The sequence below is a fragment of the Cetorhinus maximus genome, chromosome 38 (genome assembly GCF_964194155.1).
Source record: "Cetorhinus maximus chromosome 38, sCetMax3.hap1.1, whole genome shotgun sequence".
Taxonomy (NCBI): domain Eukaryota; kingdom Metazoa; phylum Chordata; class Chondrichthyes; order Lamniformes; family Cetorhinidae; genus Cetorhinus; species Cetorhinus maximus.
The window spans coordinates 673,826-699,356 of NC_135916.1; the positions used below are offsets into that span (position 1 = coordinate 673,826).

The 25,531-nt window shown below is 45.0% G+C and overlaps 1 protein-coding gene across 1 annotated transcript; it reads right to left on the minus strand.

The window, feature by feature from the left end:
• Positions 1–922: 922 nt before the first annotated feature.
• LOC144672353 (immunoglobulin superfamily member 1-like) lies at positions 923–25,531 on the minus strand. Its single transcript, XM_078534200.1, has 10 exons — positions 25,408–25,531; positions 21,217–21,252; positions 19,592–19,888; positions 12,800–13,120; positions 9,179–9,280; positions 5,654–5,681; positions 5,428–5,480; positions 3,769–3,806; positions 2,123–2,248; positions 923–1,623 (listed from the first exon to the last, which is right to left on the minus strand). The coding sequence occupies exons 1-10, from the start codon at positions 25,436–25,438 to the stop codon at positions 1,540–1,542; spliced, it is 1,116 nt and encodes a 371-aa protein (XP_078390326.1). The 5' UTR covers positions 25,439–25,531; the 3' UTR covers positions 923–1,539.

The window sequence follows — 25,531 nt, forward strand, 5'->3', positions numbered from 1 at the left end:
GGCATTAGGGAGGTGGGTCAAGATGTGTCGGTGCAGACTCGATGGGCCGAAGGGCCTCTTCTGCACTGTGTGATTCTGTGACGTGGTGGCCACTAGAAAGAGCAATATTGGTGCCCATCCATACTTTCCCTTGATGCAGTTAAAATTCAGTCACATTGCTGTAGTCTGGATTGGTATAAGGACTGCGGATCTCCCACACAAAAGTACATTAGCAAACGAGATGAGTTGATGTTCTCCTTTGCTGAAACTAGATTTTAATTCAATCTTTCGTTAACTTTCTTTTAAAATTTTAATTTCTTTTCGTTTTGTTAATTAACTTAATTACAACCCGCCAACTTCTTTGGCGAGATTTGAACCCGGGTCTCAAAACGTTGGCCTAGGCTTCGTGACTGCGAACCGGTTAACATCAGCACGAAATCAACACCAATCTTTCAACTGAACAGACCTCACGGGATTATGAAAACTCCAATGCTAAAGTCTCATTCGCTGCTTAATGTCTTCAGCGTTAGAGAGCCGCTTGCTTCTTTAGTAAAGTGTCCATCGAGTTATTAAATAAACACGGCTGAGTGCAGACAGCAGCTTGAAGAATAAAGGTCTGTTGCATATGGTATCCACATACATTAAAGGGACAACACTCAAAATGGAAAGTCTTAAAATCCTAATGGGACATGTTTCTCTGCACTTACATGATCGGCGAGATGCAGATGTTCTTGAGTTTAAAAATGAATGACATTACATTTTGTGATTCAGCTGCATTTCTGTCCTGGTGCAATACAGATGTTTGTGACTTGCTGAGCTCAGGATTTTATTGACGTGAATCCCTAAATAAGCAGAGGCCTTAACATTCCCAGCTACTAAACAGTTTTCTTCCCCTTTTAATAAATGTTTTAACACGCACTCTATATTCAACTATGTCAGCTATGAGAGAAAAACAAAATCATTTATTCTTAACCCGCTGTCTGTACAAAACGAGGTGGCCTGGCATTAGATGTGTAACTACTGTTACAGTTGGAGTATACATTGTCACTACCCCTTTCCTGTTGGTAATTTCTTGCGAGCTGTCCTGATGAGTGTAAGGAGAAAACCTTTGACAGTGGGTCTATTTTCGCAGCAATACTCTAGTCCTGTACGACTAAATGAGCATTTATTGTAAGAACTTAATTGCTAACTATTCTGCTGAGCCTATCAGATGGACAATTTCCAACGCATAAATTATACTTATCGCCCCAACTTGGATATCTGTATCAAAGCCACACTGAAATTGTTCCTTTTAGAATCATTTCAATCTGGATTATTGCCACCAAATATAGATAAGTTCATTCAAAGTTTATTATACACACAGTAAATGAGCGTAGAATATATTGCAACATGAAAAAGTGCTTCAAGCTGATAAGCGTGCAAATTTATAACCTCTCAAAAAATCTATAAGTGCAACAGTTAATACAGCTCCCGTAAGTGGCGATATTCGCACTTAGTCCAAGTGTTTTGCGAACATGCAGGCTGAACAGTTTACAGAATATAATGCGACGCATTGTCTATTCATTGTGGTTTACCCGAGTCAAATCTCATAGGTGCGTAGGTGACATCTTCATGCTCGCTCTTTGCCAATTCAGAAGGCTTCTTCTGCAAGGAAAGCAACACAACGGCACAAGTGGGTAAGATCACCTTTCTCTCGATTCGCCTTTTATCACCCCCATGCTCTCCTCCCTCCCTCTGACAATCCATTCAACTTCACCCCCATGTTCTCTCCCCGTCTCTCTCTCAATCACTTTCTCCCTCTCCCATGCTCTCTCTCTCTCGCTCCCCAAGCCCCATGTTCTGTCTCTGTCTCTCTCATTGACTCTCTCCCTCCCTCTCTCACTCTCGATCCCCCACCTCCATGTTCTCTCTCTGCGTCTCTCCGTCTCTCTCTCTCTCTATGTGTCCCCATGTCATCTGCCTTTTTACTCTGTCTCTGCATCATTTTCTTTTCTTGGTCTTTCCTAGGCTCCTTCTCTATTTTCTTTTCCCCCCAGCTACTATATTTTCTTCCCTATTTTTGTTTTCCTTCTGCCTCTTTACGCCCATCTGTTGATAACACAAATCAAGCACCCACAGAACAGAAATATAGTTTATCTCCTACTTCAGCTGGTAAATTGGCGCCTGGAGCAGAGGTGGAGGCCGCTTTATTCCGACTGAGGGCTTCCATATTCAACGATGCATAGGTTATCTCCTCATTGTCGTTCTCCAGCACTTCAGAATAGAGTCCCTGCGATGAATAACACGCAGGAAATATTAAAAGCAAAGGTAACAGGCTGATCACCAGTCGCAGGCTAAATTTACATTCCTGAAGGCTATATATTCCTTCCATGTGACAGAGCAGTCTAAATAATTGATTTCAAGAGCTTATAATTTGGATTGAGTCATGAACACAAGACGGGAGGAATATAATAAGGAAGATGACGTTTTGCAGATTTGTAATATCAACGGTTAGAGCACTGTGGGCAATTCTGGGGAGGCGGCGGTGATAGTGACCATGTGCTTGGACTGGTCATTCATGAAGCATTGACTAATTCTTACTTAATTCACTGATCAGGCTCATCCAAGTTCACTTAATAAGTCTGGAATTTGGACACCGGCCTCATGAAGCTACCATTGTCTGTTGTTTCAACCCACCTGGTTCACGCATGTCCTCTAGGGAAGGAAATCTGCCGCTCTCACCTAGTCTGGCCGACATGTGAGTCCAGACCTAAAAGCAAAGTGATTGGCTCTTACCTGCCCTCTGAAATGGCCAAGCAAACCGCTCATTTTAAGTGCGATTTCCAGGCCGGGGGCGGGGTGCTTGATAACGGCGCTCACAACCCATGAAAAACTTATTTTTGAAGCCTAATCATCAGACTTCAGGAATGAGATAGTGACCTCAGAAAAAAAGGGTAAAGCAAAAGTCCGTTCACTGGTAAATTAAATGGACGCGGGGCTTCTTTGGAGAATGGAATAAACTAAAACAAACGAGTCATCGCTTCGAACTATGAGTTTAACTGAGAAACGTTTTCGCGGCGTTGACATTTTCAACAGAGTCAATAGAGGGAAGATGATATTCCCGCTAACTACTGGGCCATCCTACAGCAGCAGAGAGTCAACAATATTTGGAGAATTAAATAAAACTGGAGGGCAGATGAGCATATTTTGCTGTAGCCTAGTTTTTCAACCAGAGAGTTGTCAGAACCTGGGGCATACTATCTCATAAGGGTATTGAAGGCAACCTCGTGCAGTGTTTTTAAAAATATATATTATGAATGATGATTTTACAGTGCTATGGGCACGGTTCTAGCATGGAGGAGTAAGTGAGGCTGCTAGTCCTTGGGCGATGGGCAGAGTGGCCTTCTCCTTGGCGGTCCGCTTCAACAATGGCGCGATCGTGCACTGATTTATTGTCTCACTTCTTCTGTCGAATGTTCCCTTTGAATTTCACTCACTCTTCCTCAGCCTTCCCCCTGCTCTTTTGTCCCTCTCTATATCACTCTCGCGCCACCTCTCTTTCCTTGTGTTTCTATATTTCTGGCTGCTTCTCTTCTCCACCCACCCCTCTTGCTCGATCTCCCACCCTTTTCCTCTCTCTCTCTCTCAATGTTCATTCTCTCTTCCTCGATTTGCAATTCCAGGGTTCCCTGTTCACCTTTTATTCCCCTATACCTCACTCTCTACCTCCCACTCAGAACATCAGATGTTTACGTCTATTTCTCCGTGAGTTGGCTGAGATTAATAGCAATATTCAAAATATGTGCTTACGTTCATCTCTGGGTTGGAGGAACCACTCTGGTTAACACCTGTAAAGGACAGACAAGTGCATTTTGATTCAACTGTTGCATGCTTTCAAAGAGGATCAATGGTCTAGCAAGTTCCTGGTCTATTGGGGGTAAGCGGTGTTACACATGTCCGTCCTTGGCTTGCTGCATTGTTCCAGTGAAGCTCAGCGCAAACTGGAGGAACAGCACCTCATCTTCTGACTAGGCACTTTACAGCCTTCCGGACTGAATATTGAGTTCAACAATTTTAGATCATGAAATCTCTCCTCCATTCCCACCTCCTTTCCGATTTTGCCCCTCCTTTTTGTTTATTCAATTAATTTATATAGATTTTTCTTTTCCCACCTATTTCCATTATTTTTAAATGCATCTCCATCCATTGTTTTGTCTCTACCTTTTTGCCTTTTTCGATCCCTTCCCCCCACCCCACCCCCACTAGGGCTATCTGTACCTTGCTTGTCCTGCTTTCTACTCTTAATTAGAACATTCCTTTAGATAATATCAACACCTTGAACATCTCTTTTCGTCCTTTTGTCTGTGACATATTTTGGTTATCTCCACCTATCACTGGCGCTCTATCCAGCTCTACCTGTCCCACCCACCCCCCCTTAAACCAGTTTATATTTCACGCCTTTTTTATTTTTCCTTAGTTCTGTTGAAGAGTCATGAGGACTCGAAATGTTAACTGTGTTCCTCTCTGCAGATGCTGCCAGAGCTGCTGAGTTTTTCCAGGTATTTTTGTGTTTTTCTTACAGATTTGTTGTTCTTTATAGGAACGACGTGAATTCCAATTCCAATTCAAGCACATGATTTGCAGGCAGCCAGAGACTCCTGCTCTGTGGATGCTGGCAATCTGAAACAAGAACAGACAATGCTGGAAAAAAAAACACTCAGCAGGTCTGACAGCATCTGTGGCGAGAAAGAAAGGGCTAGCATTTTGAGTGCGTATGAGTCTTTCCAGAGCTCTGAAGAAGAGTCATACGGACTCCAAACATTAACTCTGCCTTTCTGCTCCTATCACTGCTTGCTTATCCCCACAATCACCCCACCCTCAACTTCTCTCTCCCCCCGCCCCCCACCTTAGACCAGCTTATATTTCACCTCTGTCCTAACTATACTCAATTCTGCCGAAGGGTCGTGAGGACTCGAAACGTCAACTGATTTCTTCTCCACCAATGCTGCCAGACCTGCTGAGTTTTTCCAGGTAATTCTGTTTTTGTTCTCCACAGATGCTGTCAGACCTGCTGAGTTTTTCCACTTTTAAATAGATCCCGTGTGTTTGATGTGCCGGCCCATGAACAATTTGATTCCCATAACATCCAGGTTTCCTGTAATCACGACTTTAATAGAACCGAATACTGGGTGTGTAGTATAACACTCTAAAATGGATCCAGTGTGTTTGATGACCCATGAACAATTTGATCCCAATATGACCCAGGTTTCTTGTAACCAAGCGATCAACAATCTTTAGAAATGTTTCTAATTCTATATTAGTTCTAGCAAATAAATTCTAATTAAATATAGAAAGGAGAATTTTGGAAATAACTACGTAAACCATTCAGACAACCGTGACGGAGAGTGTCAGAAAGAGCAATGATCCTTGATCAAGAAATACAGTCAATGTCAACATTACTGTACTTACCCACGAGATCGCCATCTTGCTGATTTGCCATCCCACTTGCAGACGCTGTACACCTTTAAAATGAAAGAACGTTACTGACTCGTTAGAAATATTCCCCCCAAAATCATGTTTTATTTTCCAATGCAGAGGTCTAAGAAAATATTTAACTTTTACTAAATTGGGTAATATCGCGTGGTGCATTTTGCTTACAACTATAAATATTAGAGAACTAAAGCAATTTCATTACCTCTCAATATTTAGTCTTTTTGTTTTTCCTGCAATAAAGCAAAAAAGTGGGAAAAATGTAAGGCACTCGATAAATTTTTCCAAATGCTCAACATTCTATGGATTTAATACGTTGAAAGATTTTATAAATGTCCTCCTAATACAATGAGGATATGTGACCAATACACATACTATGGTGTAGCAAACCATGAAATTAACTGATGATACCCTCCAACCCAGTTTCCTCCACTTGCGTCTCAGTATCAATAGCTTCCACTTACAAATGCGGTGCCCGAAGGCAGTAAAATATCCCGTGTGCTCCAGAGGATTGGGGCTACACACCTAAATAGCATAGAAACAAGTAAATTCATGCTGGCGTTTATAATCCAGCATATAATTGACACCTCACACGATCTAATTGCCTCTTTCTAGCCTTCCCACGTATCACTCTCTCTATTACCCCCTTCGCTCTTGTACGCCTCAGGTCCGCCTTTATTTACGGTGTGGTCAACTTTGACAACAAAATCATAAAAAAATCCGAGAGAAATAAAGAGAAGCCTTCCAGTTCTCGCCTTTCTTTGGGTGATGGATGTGCTCCTGAATTGTTTTACAGAAGGAGGGGACCAAAAGCGTACTCGAAGTGTTGCATTTTGTTAGATGGCTTTAACTTTTCGGAAGCATCCGTTTAGCTAGTTTATGTTCTGGAAACCTTCGCTGAAGCTTCATCATCAGGGATAAAGGCAAATGGCGGGGCGTGGATACTGCAATAGGTACAGCTGCGATAAGTGACGAGGATTGTTTAAGTCTTCAGATAGTTGAAAATGGAACGTGGCACACTAAAGTGAACCGACCGGATGAATAGGGGGAACAGTTTGGCCTCTGTGTATTGGCGGAGGGAACAAAGGGCTATCTGCAGTTAGGGGAGGGGAAACAGAGCAGGATCTGTGTGGAAGATCAGCCATATTCGACTCGAAATGTTATCTCTGTTTCTCTCTCCGTAGGCGAAAGCACAGAGGCCGTGAAGAGGAACAAAAGAGATGATTTTTATTAGGGTGTAGGACAGGACACACAAAAAAAGGGAGCAGGAGTAGGCCATTCGGCCCCTCTAGCCTGCCCACCCATTAGATAAGATCATGGCTGATCAGCCCCAGGCCTCAATTCCTCTTTCATGCCAGCTCCTCATAGCCCTCAACCCCCCGATATTTCAAAAATCTATCTCCTCTTTAAATACTTTCAGCGATCTAGACTTCACAACTCTCTAGGGTAGATAATTCCAAACATTCACTACCCTCTGAGAGAAGAAATCCATTTGCACCTCGGTTTTAAATGAGTGGCCCCTTATTCTGTAACTATGTCCCCTCGTTTGAGATTCCTCCACTAGTGGAAACATCTTCTCATCACCTGACCCTGTCAAGCCCCCTCAGAATCTTGCCGGTCTCAATAAGATCACCCCTCATTCTTCTAAACTCGAATGAATAAAGGCTTAACCTGTTTAGCCGTTCTCGATCAGTCAACACTCCCATCCCAGGAATCAGCCCGGTGAATGTCTTTTGAACTGCCTCCAATGCCAGTATATTCTTTCTTGAACACGGGGACCGAAGATTACTAAGTCCACTAACAATGCCACTATGCTATCGCCTCCTCTACCAAAGAGCGAAGTGAAAGTGTTACTAGGCCCCACGCAGTGCCCAGAGCGACGTGTTTAATTTGAAGGAGGTAAGTGGAGTGGAAGCAAATGTTGCTTAACGTGATGGCGATTTGTCTGTGCTCCATTCACGGAGAAAGAATGGGGAGGGTTAGTAGTCCGCTCTGGTGGCGAATCGACCTGTAGAGTGATTGGACGTCCATGGCGAAAAGGAAGCAGAGCCTGAAACTGTTGAAGAGACGGAGGGCATCAGCAGAGTCATGGATGTAGGTAGGGAGAGATGTATAAGAAATAAATAGAATCGAGGTAGGAATAATTAAGTACAGTTGGTTAGGAGTAGGGAGAAAGATTAGGATCAAACAACATGAGTAGTCTTTTTAGATTTGGGATGGAGGTAGAAGTTGACTATTCAGGGAGGGTGGGCCATGTGTTTGGAAGACACATGGAAGATGGAGGGAAGATCTGCACAGGAGATCAGGTCATTGACGGCCCCCCCTAGATCGGGTGGATTCATTTCATGAAGGGGTGTCATGGTCCAGGGGGCGGTAGAAGGCTGTACTGGAGAGTTGGCGTTTCAACTCTGATATCGATATCCTGGTACAGGAAAAAAACGTTACGACCTTGGTCTGAAATTTTGACCGTTGGTTTAGAGCTGAGAGGCCAGATTACTGCTTGTTCAGCTTGATCTACCTATAGAGAATTTGATAAGAACGCTGTCAATCCAACACTTCCCTATGAGAAGCGCAATTCAATATTAGGCCAAGGGAAGGGGTCAGGTTTAAGTTTGTACGTCCATTTGTAGGTCGAGGTCGAAATATACTGAGGTTTTTTTTGTCACTTTTCTCCTGTCAACTCATCCTCCCATGGGATGTCGGTTTCCCTGGCAATGCATGAGTTTGTTTCTCATGCCCTAATTGCTCTTGAACCGAATGTCTAGGCGATTTCAGAGGACGTTTAAGAGTTAGCAATATTGTTGTGTGTCTGGAGACCAGGCGAGACCAGGCAACGATGGCCGATTTACTTCCCTAAAGAGCATTAGTGGACCATTTTTTAAAAAATATATATAAATTATAACCGATTGTAGATTCATGGATAGCAGTACTGACACTGGCTTAAAATTCCAGAATTATTAATGGGTTTATGTCAAACTACAGCGGCTGCCGTGGTGGAATCTCAGGCCGTGTCACAAGCCTGGGCGTGTGGTTTATGAGCCCAGTCACAAGGTACTCACTACGCCCCTTTGCCAGGAGCTGAAGCAGTGGCCGTTTCTGAAGACAAAGCCAGAGAGGGCAGGTGAGAGCAAACGGTAAGTACACAGGGAGCGGTGACATTGGAAGAAGAGATGGATGAGACGAAAGGGAAACTCCTTCGAGTCATCAACAGTCACAGATTGCAACTCTTTTTTTCGAGTACAATCACAGTTCTTGGTTTCCAGGAGTGGGACATGAACCCACAACCCTCTGATTCAAAGGCGAGGGTGCTATGAACTGAGCCACAGCTGACACCTCAAAATTATTTCGAGTTATCAACAGTCACAGATTGCAAATCCTTCGAGTACAATCACAGTTCTTGGTTTTCCGGGAGTGGGACATGAACCCACAACCCTCTGATTCAAAGGCGAGGGTGCTATGCACTGAGCCAAGGTGCGTGTGATCCAGAGGGACACTGATGCCCGGGAGTAATGAGTCTGATGTTGCAGTTGCTTTACTCAAGTCTTAAGGGTCAAAGTGACCTTCAATTCAGACAAGGTTCCAATTCCTCAACATTGATTCATCCATAGCTGCCGACAATCTTAATGCTGCATTTGAGTTTAGGGTTGTTTGCAGGTTCCCGCCAAATTTTCCTCCTTTTTTTATTTAAAATGAAAAATGGTAGTTTTTGTTTTTCTCGACGAACACTTACTTCTTCTGGCGAACAAGAACACCGTCACCGCCACAAAGATTGCAAGGATTATCGCGGCTGCACACCCCAGGACTGCAATTAGAGGGAAAGCGGTTCCAGTCCCTGGAAAGCAATAAAACGTTGAACATGTGTAAGATTCAATACACAACCATGTGCCTGTTAAAGTAATTAAATACATCAATAGCTTTCGAAGCTCTTCCAAGCTCATGGTGTACTAATCACCCCTTAGACATTGTAAAGTCATGCACCCTAACAGAATCCATTGGACATTTTCTCCAAACAACCAAATAAAATCAGTAACGGGAGAAGTGGCGACCAGCGGGTAAAATTTCTCCCACGATTTTCCTCTTGGCTGTCTGACCAGGCCGTCTTAACGCCCACATGATAAAGGCCAAACCCACGACCACTACCATCTAGAAGGACAAGGGCAGCAGATAGATGGGAACACCGCCAGCTGGAAGTTCCCCTCCAAGTCACTCACCATCCTGACTGGAAAATATATCGGCCGTTCCTTCGCTGTCACTGGGTCAAAACCCTGGAACTCCCTCCCTAACAGAGCCGTGGGTGAACCTACTCCAAATGGACAAAATCCTGGAACTCGTTCCCGAACAGCGCTGTGGGTGTACCTACACCACACGGACAAAATCCTGAAAATCTTTCCCTAACAGCGCTGTGGGTGTACCTACACTACAGGGACAAAATCCTGGAACTCCCTCCCTAACAGCGCTGTGGATGTACCTACACCACAGGGACATAATCCTGTAACTCCCTCCCTATCAGCACTGTGGATGTACCTACACCACAGGGACAAATTCCTGGAACTCCCTCCCTAACAGCACTGTGGGTGTACCTACACCACAGGGACAAAATCCTGGAACTCCCTCCCTAACAGCACTGTGGGTGTACCTACACCACAGGGACATAATCCTGTAACTCCCTCCCTAACAGCACTGTGGGTGTACCTACGCCAGATGGACAAAATCCTGTAACTCCCTCCCTAACAGCACTATGGGTGTACCTACACCACAGGGACTGCAGCGGCTCAAGAAGGCAGCTTACCACCACCTTCTCATAAGCAACTAGGGATGGGCAATAAATGCTGAGCCCAGCCAGCGATGCCCACATACCCTGAATGAATGAAAAAAAAAATATCGACTGCAAACCTTCTGGTCTGGTTTTACTGTGTTTTTTTTTTTAAATAACACACAGTCCACAGACCAGACAAAACAATTCGTTTTCTCTTAATTCCGTGATGCAAATTATCAGCCATGATCCTAGGATATTCCTGGTAAAGCAAGTGAAGGCAAGTAGCCACGTTATTTAAAAATGAACCAGAAATGGGGCTCAATCAGAATGTCTACCTTACAGTGGGAAAGCATAGACAAAAAGCAGATACTTCCGGAACTGTTCACAAAATAGCCCAGTTTTAATTAGATGCTTTTGACAATGACATTTGCACACCAAAAAAAAACCGCACAAAATGGATTGGGACAGCAAAATGGCAAGTCGCGGTGAATTGTACCGTTGGAGTTGGGGCAAATTAATTTCAGTGAAATTTTAATGAAATTTTATTTCACTGCTAGGACGGGACAACAATTTCAATGCCTTTTGCAACTGAGCACCACTGAACCTGTTGTGAAAGCAGCCGCATGGAACTAAGCAATAACTCCAACGTTCTCGAGCATTACCAAGGTTAATGGTCTGTGCAGAGAGCAGGAGAGAGGCAGGTCAGAGGGCCGTCAGGTGAGAACCAGGTGCCAAGTGTACTTTTAAAATCGGAATAGAACGTAGAATATTGAAGGGACAAGTTCAGGCCCACTGGTTTAAAACCTCCACTGGAGTCTGAAGGAGTTTGATGCAGCACCAACCCATTTCTCACGGGTTGGGAGAACAGGCAGTTTGCAAGGAGCACTGGCAGAGTAGAAGATAGTAGTGTCTGGGCTGATTTTGGGGGCATCATGGCATGCAGAAAATGGAGGAGCGCCTCAGTGTGCGAGGAGGCGTTTCAAAAGCATCCACTACTCGGCAAAGCTCCTTGGTGAACCTCAGTCCAAGACCGTCCTCAGAATTGAATGGATGCGGCCAATTATCAGGCGCATGTCTGCTGTTTTGCGGGCATATAGAGTCCGTTGGATGATATGCAAGTGGGAATGGAAGGGGGCAAAGGGAATTGTCGTCTAGTCCATCGAGCATAATGGAAATGAGTCAAATCACAGTTTGCGGCGGATCAAGCTGACTGCTTACTCTCTGCAGTCCATGCAAAACGAAAGGTAAGTAGAACGACTAATCAGAAACAATGTCTCCAGTTCAGACATCAAATATATTTGGACATGTCGACTGGGTTGTAACTAAATAATATTTTTTAAAAATTAAATTTGTATCAGCGAGCGTGTCTTCAAGATACATTGTCATAAAACAAATCGTTTTGATATTAGTTGATATTTCACTGTGAACTTTCATTTTGGGCCAATGGTGGTTCCAGTGCCTGTAAAACCATATCGACACCAACAGAACATCTGATTAGGATATTTAATATGAAGCCATACACCTCGTGATTGTTCTTTCTTCCCCGTTGGTGCTTTTTTTTTGGGTATGAGCGTGAAAAAAACCTTTTGTTTTGCCGCAAGATGTATTTGCAGGTAATATGAAGTGTTAGATATATCACCTAATATCAATTGAAACTCTTTCGAGTTAATAACAGTCACAGGTTGCAACTCTTTCGAGTACAATCACAGTTCTTGGTTTCCGGGAGTGGGACATGAACCCACAACTCTCTGATTCAAAGGCGAGGGTGCTATGAACTGAGCCACAGCTGACACCTCAAGGCCTGGGGAAACTCTTTCGAGTTATCAACAGTCACAGATTGCAACTCTTTCGAGTACAATCACAGTTCTTGGTTTCCGGGAGTGGGACATGAACCTACAACCCTCTGATTCAAAGGCGAGGGTGCTATGAACTGAGCCACAGCTGACACCTCAACAGTTAAGCCGTACCTGATTTGGGATCCCCTGGGGTAATCGGCACTTGGCTTTTATCTGCACAGGAGTATGTGATTAGAAATGCATCAAGTTAGATTATGCTGCACGTAATAATCGGCTGCTACGCGCAATTTTAGACCTCTGACTAAATCAAATATATATGACAACGCTTTCCCAAGCAAAACTCCACTAACATCAGAAGGGGAATAGCGTGAAATCAGAGAGCGGCATTCTTTCCAGTTTATGCAGGACATTTACTGCCACACTTGATGTATTCTTTCAAGACTGGACACTGAGCAGCGTTTCGCAGACCTTTTCCTCCCTGTAACACGAATTCTAAACGCCCCGGCCAATTGAGTCAGAACTCCCTTTCGAACCCCAAACATTCTCTATCTGCCTCTCGCCTGTTCCTTCCGCCATCTATCCTATAAACCACCTTTGATATTCTTGCAGAATCATTCTTACGAGTGTTCTGCTCTCGTAAACACTTACATACTCCAGTTGGCTCTGGGTTAGAAAATGTGAATGTATGAAATCAACGGCAGTTGACCTTTGCAGGGACATTCTTATATGACACCTTAAAAGCATTAACTATATTAATTCGAAGCAATTGTGCCATTGGCAGCTTAAAACTCGGGCTGACCCTTTTGCTCCGTAACTTGCACTGTAATCTCGGCGTCTTCACTGATGGGTGAACATAAGATTCTTCCTAGGATTTCAGTTCGATATCGACAAAAGTAAATTCCACCAGATCGTTCGTTTTGGATGTCGATAGTGAAGATTGCAGCTCGGTTTGTACCGGAAACTTTGAGGGTCTGTACAGGTGAGTCAGTTCTACGTCTGTGCAAGGTAAACGTTCCCCCATTGGAGCGAATCTCGCCTTGGCAGTGAACCTTAACCTGTCCTCCGATTGAAACTGCAGCAGAGGATGGAACCATGGAGATCTTCGCCGCTAGGGGTTGATCTGCAATAATATTTTTGAAGGGGTAAGTAACAGGAAAAAATAAAATACTTGACATGAAATTACATGGAGAAAATTGAAAGAATGTCACGTTGGGATATCCAAACTGAAATATTATTTCTACACGACTATCTATTCAAGGGAAGAAAAAATAAAAGGCATGAGATGCTCTTGAATGTTCAGTAGTTTCATCCATTCAATTTAGCGGTTTTGCAAGAACCAACTTTGAGAAACTATTGCTAGCCCAGTGCAGAATATCCAGCAATTCAAAAGTTCAACTTCCTCTCTTATTCTCGCACAACGATTTCGCCTGATTCTTAACCATGCATTTGATAGTGCCTTTGGCGCTTCTAGATAAAGGGTGGTAAATTTCACAGTGAACAGTTGCGTTGTTTGCAGCTGCTGGAGATTTAAGATTTTTCGATCCATCCATGGACTCAGCTCAACCATACCTGTGTTGTATTCGATATCAATGGATCCGGCAGGGGGTCTTTCATCTGTACAGCCATTTACATCGTGAGTCCAACACTCATCCGGTCCGCCATTCTGAGTGTGTAAAAATCCTGTAACTCCCTCCCAAACAGCACTGTCGGTGTACCTAGACCACAGGGGCAAAATCCTGTAACTCCCTCCCTAACAGCACTGTCGGTGTACCTACACCACAGGGACAAAATCCTGGAACTCCCTCCCTAACAGAGCCGTGGGTGTACCTACACCACAGGGACAAAATCCTGGAACTCCCTCCCTAACAGCACTGTAGGTGTACCTACACCACAGGGACAAAATCCTGGAACTCCCTCCATAACAGCGCTGTGGGTGTACCTACACCACAGGGACAAAATCCTGGAACTCCCTCCCTAACAGCGCTGTGAGTGTACCTACACAACACGGACACAATCCTGGAATTCCCTCCCTAACAGCAATTTGGGTGTATCTTAACCACAGGGACAACATCCTGGAGCTCCATCCCTAACAGCATTGTCGGTGTACCTACACCACATGGACACAATCCTGGAGCTCCCTCCCAACAGGACTTTGGGTGTAACTACACCACACGGACAAAATCCTGGAACTCCCTCCCTAACAGCACTGTGGGTGTACCTACACCACAGGGACAACATCCTGGAACTCCCTCCCTAACAGCACTGTGAGTGTACCTACACCACAGGGACAACATCCTGGAGCTCCCTCCCTAACAGCACTGTGGGTGTACCTACACCACACGGACACAATCCTGGTGCTCCCTCCCTAACAGCACTGTGGGTGTACCTACACCACAAGAACAAAATCCTGGAGCTCCCTCCCTAACAGCGCCGTGGGTGTACCTAAACCACATGGACAAAGTCCTCGTGCTCCCTCCCTAACAGCACTGCGGGTGTACCTACACCACAGAGACACAATCCTGGAGCTCCCTCCCTAACAGCAATTTGGGTGTATCTAAACCACAGGGACAACATCCTGGAGCTCCATCCCTAACAGCATTGTCGGTGTACCTACACGACAGGGACAACATCCTGGAGCTCTCTCCCTAACAGCGCTGTGGGTGTACCTACAGCACACAGACCAATTCCTGGTACTCCCTCCCTAACTGCATTGTGGGTGTACCTACACCACACAGACAAAATCCTGGAACTCCCTCGCTAACTGCACTGTGGGTGTGCCTACACCACATGGACAAAATCTGCTCTTTCTAGTTTCTTCTGTTTGTGTGTCTGTGGGAGGGGCTTGCCTCTCTGGACCCCTATTGCTGGGCAAGAGCCCAGTTCTTCTACTCTTGTGTTTGATTGACTACTCTTACAGTCGTAAACTCTCATTTGAAATGCAGACACCTTCTAAAGTGAAACTAAAACTCAACATGTGTCTTTTGCTTATCACTCAGATACAGAAAAACAAATCAAACTTAAACTTTAAAGCGAAAACTCATTGCTAACCACCAACAAATATCAATATCAATGTACCTCTATTTACTAAAACACTAGTGGGGCTCTACACACACATAAGTTGCTGTAGATGAAATTGTTGGACGATAATAAGTGTAGACTACAGGAACATACAAACATAAAAACATACTAATTAGGAGCAAGGGTCGGCCATTCGAACCCCCGAGCCAGCTCGCCAGTCAATGAGGCCGTGGCTGATTTGATTGTAACCTCAAATCCAGATTCCTGCCCACCCTGATAACCTTTCAACCCCTTGCCTATCAAAAATCTATCTTTCCTTGCCTTAAACATATTCAAAGACACTGCCTCCATCCGCTTTGAGGAAGATGGGCCTAAAGGCTCAGGGCCCGCAGGGAAAGTAAAAAAAAAATACTCCTAATCTCTGTCCTAAATGGGCGACCCCGTATTTTTAAATAGTGGGCCTTTGTAGTAGATTTTACCAGGAGAGGAACCATCGTCTCTACATCGATCATGTCAAAACACTTCAGGACCTTAGACGTTTCAACCAAGTCGTCTCTCCCTCTCTTGAATTCCAGAGAATACAAGCCTAGTCTGTCCAACAGTTCCTCAAAGGACAACCCGCCCAATCCAGGTATTAGTTTAGTAAAGCTCCTCTGAACTGCTTGTTACACATTACCATCCTTCATTAAATAAGGCGACCAATACAGTACACTATACTCCAGATGTGGTCTTACCCATGCCCTGGAGGGTAACCCCTCTACTTTTGTAGTTAATTCGCCTCCCAACAAATTTTAGATTTCCTAAATATTTGTTGTAACTGCACACTAGCCTTTTGCCATTCTTGCACTCGAACCCTTGATCGCTCTGCATCTCAGAGCTCTGCAATCTCTTCTCTCAGTATGTGCATAATATGCTTCTTAAGAAAAATGCTTTTCCTGCCATAATAGGCAATTTCACACTTACCCACATGATACGCCATTTCCCCTGTCTTTTCCAATTCAGTTAACCTCTCTGTGTCCGCCTGTCGCCTCTCTGTGTCCTCTTCACATCTTACCATCCAACCTATCTTTGTGTCATCGGCCAATTTAGCAACCATATCCCCGGTCCCTTCGTCCAAAAAATTGTAAATCATTGAGCCACCAGCACTGATCCCTGTGGCACACCACTCCTTAAATTTCGCCATCCAGGCAAAGATGCATTTATGCCGACTCTCTGTTTCCTGATAGCTAGCAAATCTCCGATGCATGCCAATGCAACTTGAGCTTTTATTTTTTTTTCGCAATGTCCTTTGACGTGGCACCTTATCGAAAACCTTCTGCAAATATCAAAAGATTGGTCGTGGGGGGGCGGGAGCAGGGTGGCAAATGTAATTCAACCCAGAGAGGCGTCGGAGAACATGTGGAGAGCTCAAACAAGACTACACCAGAGCTGGGAGGTTATTGAATGTGTAGAGGAAGTGAGGGCAGCTGGAGTGACACTGACCCCTGAAGATAGCAGTTTATGTTGATTAAGTGTCTTTAAGGCATAACGAATCCCTTCATTTATTAGCCAAGGCATAGAATACAGGAGCGGGTTGAGGGGTGGTGGTGGTGGGAGGGTGGTGGTGGGGTGGGGGTGCATGATGGGGCTATGAAGCTTTCGTTAGTCGCGACTTGAGCACTGTGTGCATTTCTGGTAACCTCATTACAGAAAAGATGCAATTCCATTAGACACGGTACACAGGAAACATAACGAGGATGTTTGCATACCTGGACAATTGCAAGAATGAAGAAAGACTGGATGGGCTGGGGTCGTTCTCCTTGCAAGAGAGGAGGCTGAGGGGAGATTGCATTGAGATGTACAGAATTGTGAGCAGTCTGGATCCAATGGATGGGACGGACCTATTTACTCCAGCATGGGGGCCATTGACTAGGGGAATTGGATTCAACGGGGTTGTTAGGGATAATAGAGCGGATGGTTTGTTAGGGGAAGAAAGTAAGTAAGAATTTATGGTAAGGGAAAATTTATTGAAAAGGAATTAATTATTTAAAATCTACAGGCAGCCAGTGTTATCAAGCAAATTAACAGTTAAAGATTACCAGATGAACCTTGCTCAGACCTAGGGCCTGTAATCAACAGAAAGGCCTTCGGAGCCGCACTGGAGTCAGAGGGTGGCAATGACATATATTAAGTGTGCTCTTCAACCGATAGGGGAAGAACAGATGGTCCTAGTTTAGGTAGGAGGGAAGGTCTCTGCCTGGGTGAAAATGCATGTAACTGTTACCAGAGATGTCTGTTCAATGTAAACCGATATGTTGACGAGATGGGAATCTGGAAACTGTTATTGCACGTGACCAATAATGTATAAATATGTTCAACACTTGTAATTTAGCAGAGTGCGATCTCAGGCTGCATTGAGATGGTTCTCCCCTTGCGATTGCTCGAATAAAAGGTCGTGACCTGTACCTGAGGCTCCTGTGGTCCGCTTGTCAAAGTGACAACAGGTTGGCGTAGTCGGCAGGATTCGAGCCTGTGCGGGGAAACCCCGCTTTGGATTTCAAGAAAATCCGCGGGTACTCGGAGTGAGGAACTCACTGCGCGAAAGGGTAGTGGAGGCAGAGACCCTCAACTGACGAACTGAGTCTCATATAGAAACTTGCAGTGCAACATGCTGTTCTGACTTGATTGGAATATTTAACAGTGTGTGAATATAGCTGGCTCTCAATGCACGTTAAGATCAATTGTCCTTGCCTTAATCACTATTATGAAATTGCTAACCATCGAGAAAGAACCATATTGATTTTTCAATTCTCATTCTTGCTTGCAATTACCCCCCATTGCATTGTCCCTCCCGATCTCTGTAACCTCCCCCAGCCCCACGATTCTCCAAGTTATCGGCGCTGGTCACATTCTGGTCTGTTGTGCTTTCCCAAGCAGAATTGCCCCGCCGGTCTTGACTGTACCTTTAGTTAGTTACCTATGCCACAAGATCCGGTATTTACCCTCATTGCCTCTATAACTCCCTCCCCTCCTTCAAGGCACTATTTGAACATGACTCTTTTCACCAAGCTGTTGCTCATCTTAACCACTTATCGTTAGTTGAGTGGTTAACAGTGAGGTTGAGTGTCTTGGGCTACAGGAAGATATAGACTGGATGGTCAAATGGGCAGATAACTGGCAGATGGGATTTAACCCTGAAAAGTATGAGGTGATACACTTTGGAAGAAGTAATTTGACAAGGAATTATTCAATGAACGGCATGGCACTAGGAAGTTCTAAGGAACAGAGGGACCTTGGCGTGTGTGTCCATAGTTCTCTGAAGGTGGAGGGGCATATTAGTGGGGTGGGAAAAAAATACATATGGGACACTTGCCTTTATCAATCGAGGCAGAGATTACAAAAGTAGGGTGGTCATGTTAGAGTTATATAGTGCCTTGGTGATGCCACAGCTGGAGTACTGTGTGCAGTTCTTGTCACCACATTACAGGAAGGATGTGATTGGACTGGAGGGGGTGCAGAGGAGATTCACCAGGATGTTGCCTGGGATGAAACATTTAAGTTATGAAGAGAGGTTGGATAGACTTGGGTTGTTTTTGTTGGAGCAGAGAAGACTGAGTGGCGACCTGATCGAGGTGTACAAGATTATGAGGTTCATGGACAGGGTGGATAGGGAGCAGCTGTTCCCCTTAGTTGAAGGGTCAGTCACAAGTGGACATAGGTTCAAGGTGAGGGGCAGGAGGTTTAGGGGGGGATGTGAGGAAAAGCTTTTTTACCCAGAGGGTGGTGAGGGTCTGGAATACGCTGCCTGGGAGGGTGGTGGAGGCGGGTTAGCCTCACATCCTTTAAAAAGTACCTGGATGAGCACTTGGCATGTCATAACATTCAAGGCTATGGGGCCAAGTGCTGGTAAATGGGATTAGGTAGGTAGGTCAGGTGTTTCTCACGTGTCGGTGCAGACTCGATGGGCCGAAGGGCCTCTTCTGCACTGTGTGATTCTGTGATTCTGTGAAAGAGGGAGAGAAAGAGAGAGAGAGAGAGAAATTGAGGCATAATCCGTGATCATTCGGTAACAGCAAAGGCTTGAATTGGGAGAGCGGCGACTCAGGGTGGAAATCTATTGAAGGATTGATCTGGCTGTGAGCCTACAGTGAACTGACCGGAGTGACCAGACGCTGGGGCCTTTCTTCAGTTTGGAGGTGGAGCGGGGGTGGGTGGGGTGTTGGGGGGCGGGGGAGGGGAAGCTAACGCTAACGGTTTAAACGATGTGTCGAATGCTGTTGGGACTGCTCAATGTTTCCTCAATCAGAAAGTATGATAAACCACCTTGGTGTATTTTATATTAAAACGATAGATTCAACATGACCTGACTTGTACCACCAATTTCAGGTCAATGTGTTGCAGGGTATGGATTTCATAGCGCGCTGGAAGATCTCAAGTAAATTTAATCCACGTGGGGCTTGCGTTTCCCTCTAAAACACTAATAGGCGAGAGGATTTTCCCCTGTGATAGACATTGCAATTCGAAACCTCGATAGCCGGGCAATCACCCTCAACCCCAGTGATCTAACTGCCAGTTGTTGTTGTTGGTTTCATACCTCGGATGGATATCTGAATGGGCTTGCTCATTTCGGAAGTTATCCAGATTCGGTTATCGTTATTTAAACATGAGCATGTGTAATTCCCCTCGCGACTCTGCTGCGCATCCAAAATGCGAGAGGGCTGGCAGAATCCGTCTTTAGCATCTGAGTAGAAAACATGGTCCGGCCCCTTGTTTCTGTAGTAATGAGCTCTGGTGACGGGACACTGGCAGCCACAAGTCAAGATTATTTCCTCCCTTGCTAGGAAAACGCTGAAGGGTGGATTCACAGATAAAGTTGGTTTCGGTAAATCAGCTGAAGGACACATAAAACACAAATAGATCAATTTGTTGATGGAATTGTTTATTTTTCAAGAGAAAAATCGCCGCTTATATTGCTGTTATTATCCATCTTAACTACATGGGAGGCGGTGCCCTAGCGAGATTGTCACTGGGCTAGTTATCCAGGGAGGCAGCGTAATGCTCTTGGGCCTGGACTCAAGTCCTGCACGGCGTGTGGTGGAACATGAATTCAATAAAAAATCTACAATTAAAAGTTTGATGATGACCACGACTGTCGTAAAACCCCACCTATTGGAAACCTTCTGCCAACTTTTACCTCGTTACATGTGACTCCAGACCCAGAGCCATTAAAAACCTGGAAGGTGACTGCCTCTTAAATGCCCTCTGAATTAAAGCAACTAGGGATATTTAATAACAAAGAAAGAAACGAGCAAAGAACAAAGAAAAGTGCAGCACAGGAACAGGCCCTTCGGCCCTCCAAGCCTGCTTCGATCGTATTGCCCATCAACTAAAACATTTTGCACTTCCGGGATCCGTAACCCTCTATTCCCATCCTAATGCTAACACTCCAAAGAAACCCAACGTCTGGGCACCCCAGTCAGTTAACTTGAGGCTCACGTCCAGATTAATCCTTCAATATATTTCCACCCTTAGCCCGTCGCCCTCCGAAAGCAAGCTCTGCTGTTAAAATCGGATCACGGATTACAGAATATTTACTGCACCGAAAGCGGCCTCTCGGCACTCAATATCCTGTCCACGCCTGCCCAAAATTCGAGACACCCAGCCTAATCCCAGTTTCCCGCATTTGGTCCATAGTCCTGCTGGTTAGGGCACTTTGGTGCATACCCATATTTATTAAATAATAAATGAGCGAATAAAGAAAAACCCTCATTATAAAAAAACACATTGTTATCCTGTCAGAGGTTATTGGAAAAAAGAAGCAACATTTAAATAAAAAAGTTTTATCAGTTGACTTAATGAGCAACCTTTAATCGTTGTTAAGGCCCTAACGATAATAATGGGTAGCTTCCCACAGTCATAAGTCAGTGTCGAACTGCAGCATTCTAAACAGCTTTGTATCAAACAGTGGTAAAGGCTAAAAGCCAAGAACAAGGAGTGTTAATAGAGGACGTTCAAAAATTGGAACAAGCGATTGCCGCCGGAAAATAAGGAACACGTTTCGGGAGCATTAGCGATTAAAGTAAAGTGCGGAATGTCAGTAAGTTCACAGACAATGCGTTATATGTGCCCTCCTCAAGCTTTCAACCCATCAGTCGTACAATTATATGCAGGTTAGTCAAGTGGTTATTAATTTAACAAATGCAAATAATAAAATCTCACCGCATATTCCCTGTTCGGCCAACATATACGCATTAACTGCAAAAAAAAAACATAAAGCGAATAATTCAGCAATATTTCAATGATCTGCAGACAAATCCACCAATTCTGGTAGCCTGGATTAGCCACGTCATGAATTAGGTTAGGAAAATCAGGGGGAGGAACAATTGTGATTAAATCACACTGTGCCTCATTTGCATGACAATTCAACTTTCCCCCGTTTGCCCCACGTCCCTCAATACGTTCACCTATTAGCAATCGATCTCAGCCTTGAAACTCCCGGTCACTTACTGCCCCACTGTAGTTGAGAGTAGTGTGTCATAAACACCTTCAACGCTTCCTTTAGTGATGCACTTTCTGAGCCCCCTGCTGAATGGTTGAAAACTCAACATATGATTTCCTCCCATTGTTCTGTGACTTCCCAAGAGCTGAAAGAATGTATCTCTACCTGCGCTTTTAATTTATTTCATTGTACTAGCAACCCAGATCTGATTAACATTCAATTTCATCTCCTGAAGGAATGATAGGCAATATTATTAAATCTGTTCCATTAATCAACAGATTTCATTAAGATAAAAACAAAATAGTGAGGATGCTGGAAATCTGAAACAAAAACAGAAAATGCTGGAAATCTCAGCAGGTCTGACAGCATCTGTGGAGGGAGAAAATTAAAAAAACAAAGTTAACGTTTCGAGTCCTTCTGACTCTTCTTTAGAGCGGGTGTCGAGTACTCTGAGGAAGAGTCATAAGGATTCGAGGCGTTAGCTTTGGTGTCTCCCTCTTTCTCTCCACAGATGCTGTCAGACCTGCTGAGTTTTTCTTCCAGCATTTTCTGTTTTTGAGACAGGTTTCATTTCTCGGTCTGAAAAAAAAAAGATGGAAATAAATAAAAAACCTTGGCTGTTTTATTACTCTCGAACGTGTTCCACCTTCCACCGAAATATTTGTTACTTTGTAATCTAAATCCATCCACTGCCTTAGCTATGTGGACACGCATAAGAGGAATAGGACATATGAAATCGGGAGTGTGGGTGTGAGTGTGTGTGGTTGTGGGAGTGTGGGTGTGGGTGTGTGTGTTGTTCTGTGGGTGTGGATGTTTATATTTAGGTGTGTGGGAGTGTGTGTGTGTGTGTGGGGGGGTGTTTGTTGCTGTGTGTATGTGGGTGTGTGTGTGTGTGGGTGTGGGTGTGTGGGTATGTGGGTGTGGGTGTGTGGGTGTGTGGGTATGGGTGTGTGGGTGTGTCAGTGTGTGTGGGTGTGTGGGTGTGTGGGTGTGGGTGTGGGTGTTTGAGTGTGGGTGTTTGTTGTTGTGTTGGTGTGGGTGTGGGTGTTTATATTTAGGTGTGTGGGAGTGTGTGTGTGTGGGGGGTGCTTGTTGCTGTGTGTATGTGGGTGTGTGTGTGGGTGTGGGTGTGTGGGTGTGTGGGTGTGGGTGTGTGGGTGTGTGGGTATGGGTGTGTTGGTGTGTGAGTGTGTGTGGGTGGGTGGGTGTGTGGGTGTGGGTGTGGGTGTGTGGGTGTGGGTGTGTGGTTGTGTGTGGGTGTGTGGTTGTGTGGGTGTGGGTGTGGGTGTGTGTGTGTGGGTGTTTGTTGCTGTGTGTGTGTGAGTGTGTGGGTGTGGGTGTGTGGGTTTGGGTGTGTGGGTGTGTGGGTGTGGGTGTGGGTGTGTGGGTGTGTGGGTGTGGGTGTGGGTGTGTGGGTGTGTGTGGGTGTGTGGGTGTGTGGGTGTCGGTGTGCGTGTGTGGGTGTTTGTTGCTGTGTGTGTGTGGGTGTGTGGGTGTGGGTGTGTGGGTGTGGGTGTGTGGGTGTGTGTGGGTGTGTGGGTGTGTGGGTGTGGGTGTGTGGGTGTGTGAGTGTGTGTGGTTGTGTGAGTGTGTGTGGGTGTGTGGGTGTGTGGGTGTGGGTGTGGGTGTGTGGGTGTGTGGGTGTGGGTGTGGGTGTGTGGGTGTGTATGGGTGTGTGGGTGTCGGTGTGCGTGTGTGGGTGTTTGTTGCTGTGTGTGTGTGGGTGTGTGGGTGTGGGTGTGTGGGTGTGGGTGTGTGGGTGTGTGTGGGTGTGTGGGTGTGTGGGTGTGGGTGTGTGGGTGTGTGGTTGTGTGAGTGTGTGTGGGTGTGTGGGTGTGTGGGTGTGGGTATGTGAGTGTGTGTGGGTGTGAGGGTGTGTGGGTGTGTGGGTTTGTGTGGGTATGTGGTTGGGTGGGTGTGGGTGTGAGAGTGTGGGAGTGTGTGTGTGTGTGTGTGTGTGTGTGTGTGTGTAATCTAAATCCATCCCCTGCCTTAGCTACATAGACACGCATAAGAGGAATAGGACATTAGAAATTGAAGCAGGAGAACGCTGTTTGGTCCCCTTCAGTCAATAGCTCCCATAGCCAACGTGTTGGTGGCCTTAACTCCATGGTTCATTCTTTCTCCATCACAATTAGTTCCCTTTTAGACCGTAGACGTGACTAAATCAACATTGTATATCCTCAGTGATGCAGGCCTAATGGTCTCTGCAGCAGATTAACCCAGAGGCTAATAATCTTCGACAGAAGCGTTTCCCCCTCACCTGGCGTTTCAAATAGGAGGCCACTTATGCTGTCACAGTTGGGGGTAATCTAGGCTGCCTCACGACGTGGATATATCCTCTCAGCACCCACCCTGTGAAACCCGCTTAACATTTGACATGTTTCAATCAGAACAAACTCTCCTTCTGGTAAGGTACAATCAGTCTAGGTGCTACTTTGCCAACCTTGTATTACAGGATATCTGTTTAAACCCAGGAATCAGCCTAGAGAACCTACCCAGAACTGTTTCCAAATATATTCCTCCCTCAATATGGACACATAAGTTGTTGCATAGCACCCAAGGTGTTTTCGCATGGATGGCGCGCACATTATAAACAGACTTCCCAAAATCTATACCTCATTCCCAGTGTAAGGAAAGCCAAAGTTTAACCTTATAAACTGCAGTAGCTGCCTGTTTGATTTGTGATTCATGCACAAGGATAGTCAGACTCCTCTCTGCCGCAGCATTCGTCTTTTCTCTCTATTTCTGTTTAAATAATATCATGCTCTTACTTTTATCTTCCTATCAAAGTGCGTTTTCCCACTTTATACGTGATATCCCTATCTTTATCTGTATTCCTTTGCAAATACTCTTTTTTTTTTGTCCTTCCCGCCACATATTTCCACCACATTCTGTGTCATCGGGAAATCTGGGGAGATCCATGTCGTCAACGCAATTTGCCAATATTGAGACCACTGGAACTAGGGCGCCCAACTAGTTGCAGCTGACCAACCAGCAAATGACTCATTTCCATACTCTCTGTTTTAGCATTTGAATTATCCAATCCTTCCTCCGTGTTAATATCTTTCCCTCAAAACCATGAGCTCTTAACTCGCCTTGATCTACCTCCTATCGAATGCTTTTTTTTAGGAAATCCAAATACCATGCAACCTTATGTTTGTCCCCCCACCACCGCCCCCCCCACCCCCACACCCCCTCTTCATCTACTCGGTCCATTCAATCCTCAAAGAATCATGTTTGTATTCTATATTCAGTGCACGAGCCGCTTTGCATACAAGTGACTTGTATCTCCTGTTTTATGATAATCCTAATGTCCTCCTACTGAATCCTTAGTACCGGAGTCCAATGGCAGACGTGGCGCTATTACAATCAATCGACCTAAGATAAACATAAATTGATTGATGTAGCATCGATTGTCAATTGTGAGACGGGGTTCCTCTCTCCTTGCTCTCTCTCTCTCTCTCTGGCTGAATTTCCGAATATGATTGGTCTAACTGCGATTTTTTTATGCTACTCCCCCATATCCAAAGCTCCCCAAACGAGTAGATGTTGCGTGTTTGCCTTCACAATACCGCGCAGAATCATCAAAATCACACCTATCTTGAATGTTTCCCTTGAGGGAATGCAAGATTCGTTTATGCTAAACATATCCCTAGCATTTAATCCTTTGAGGCTTCTCAATATCCAAGACATCAACAATCTCTTCAACAAACCTGCTAAAAAGCTGTAATCGTGGGGTATGTGGCTTCGACCAAAAAGTGGAATATGCACATTCAAAGCGACACGGGACTCAACCCTGTGTCTGCAATTGATCAGTTCAGAGCTTTTACCCAACAGAGCGTTAACCGCCTCCTTGGAAATAAACATCGTTCCCCCTCTGAGATTTTGAAACAGAAATCCATACTCACTGATCCCGAGCAGAAACGAGAGAATAATCATGTTCTCGCCCGTTTCACACACTCTGTCTGGAATTAGTCCTTTACTGTATTCCCCTGAGTGATTTGTTAGCAGTTGTTGAGTAGGCGCCTCGTG

What these genes read in the sequence shown, in the direction of transcription:
- LOC144672353 (XM_078534200.1), bottom strand. Translation starts at nt 25,438, where the DNA reads ATGATTATTCTCTCGTTTCTGCTCGGGATCA. An exon ending in GGCCGAACAGGGAATATGCG is followed by an intron (nt 19,889 to 21,216) that starts GTGAGATTTTAT and finishes TGTGTCCTTCAG; the next exon opens with CTGATTTACCGAAACCAACT. An exon ending in GCGCCAATTTACCAGCTGAA is followed by an intron (nt 1,624 to 2,122) that starts GTAGGAGATAAA and finishes CTTTCCTTGCAG; the next exon opens with AAGAAGCCTTCTGAATTGGC.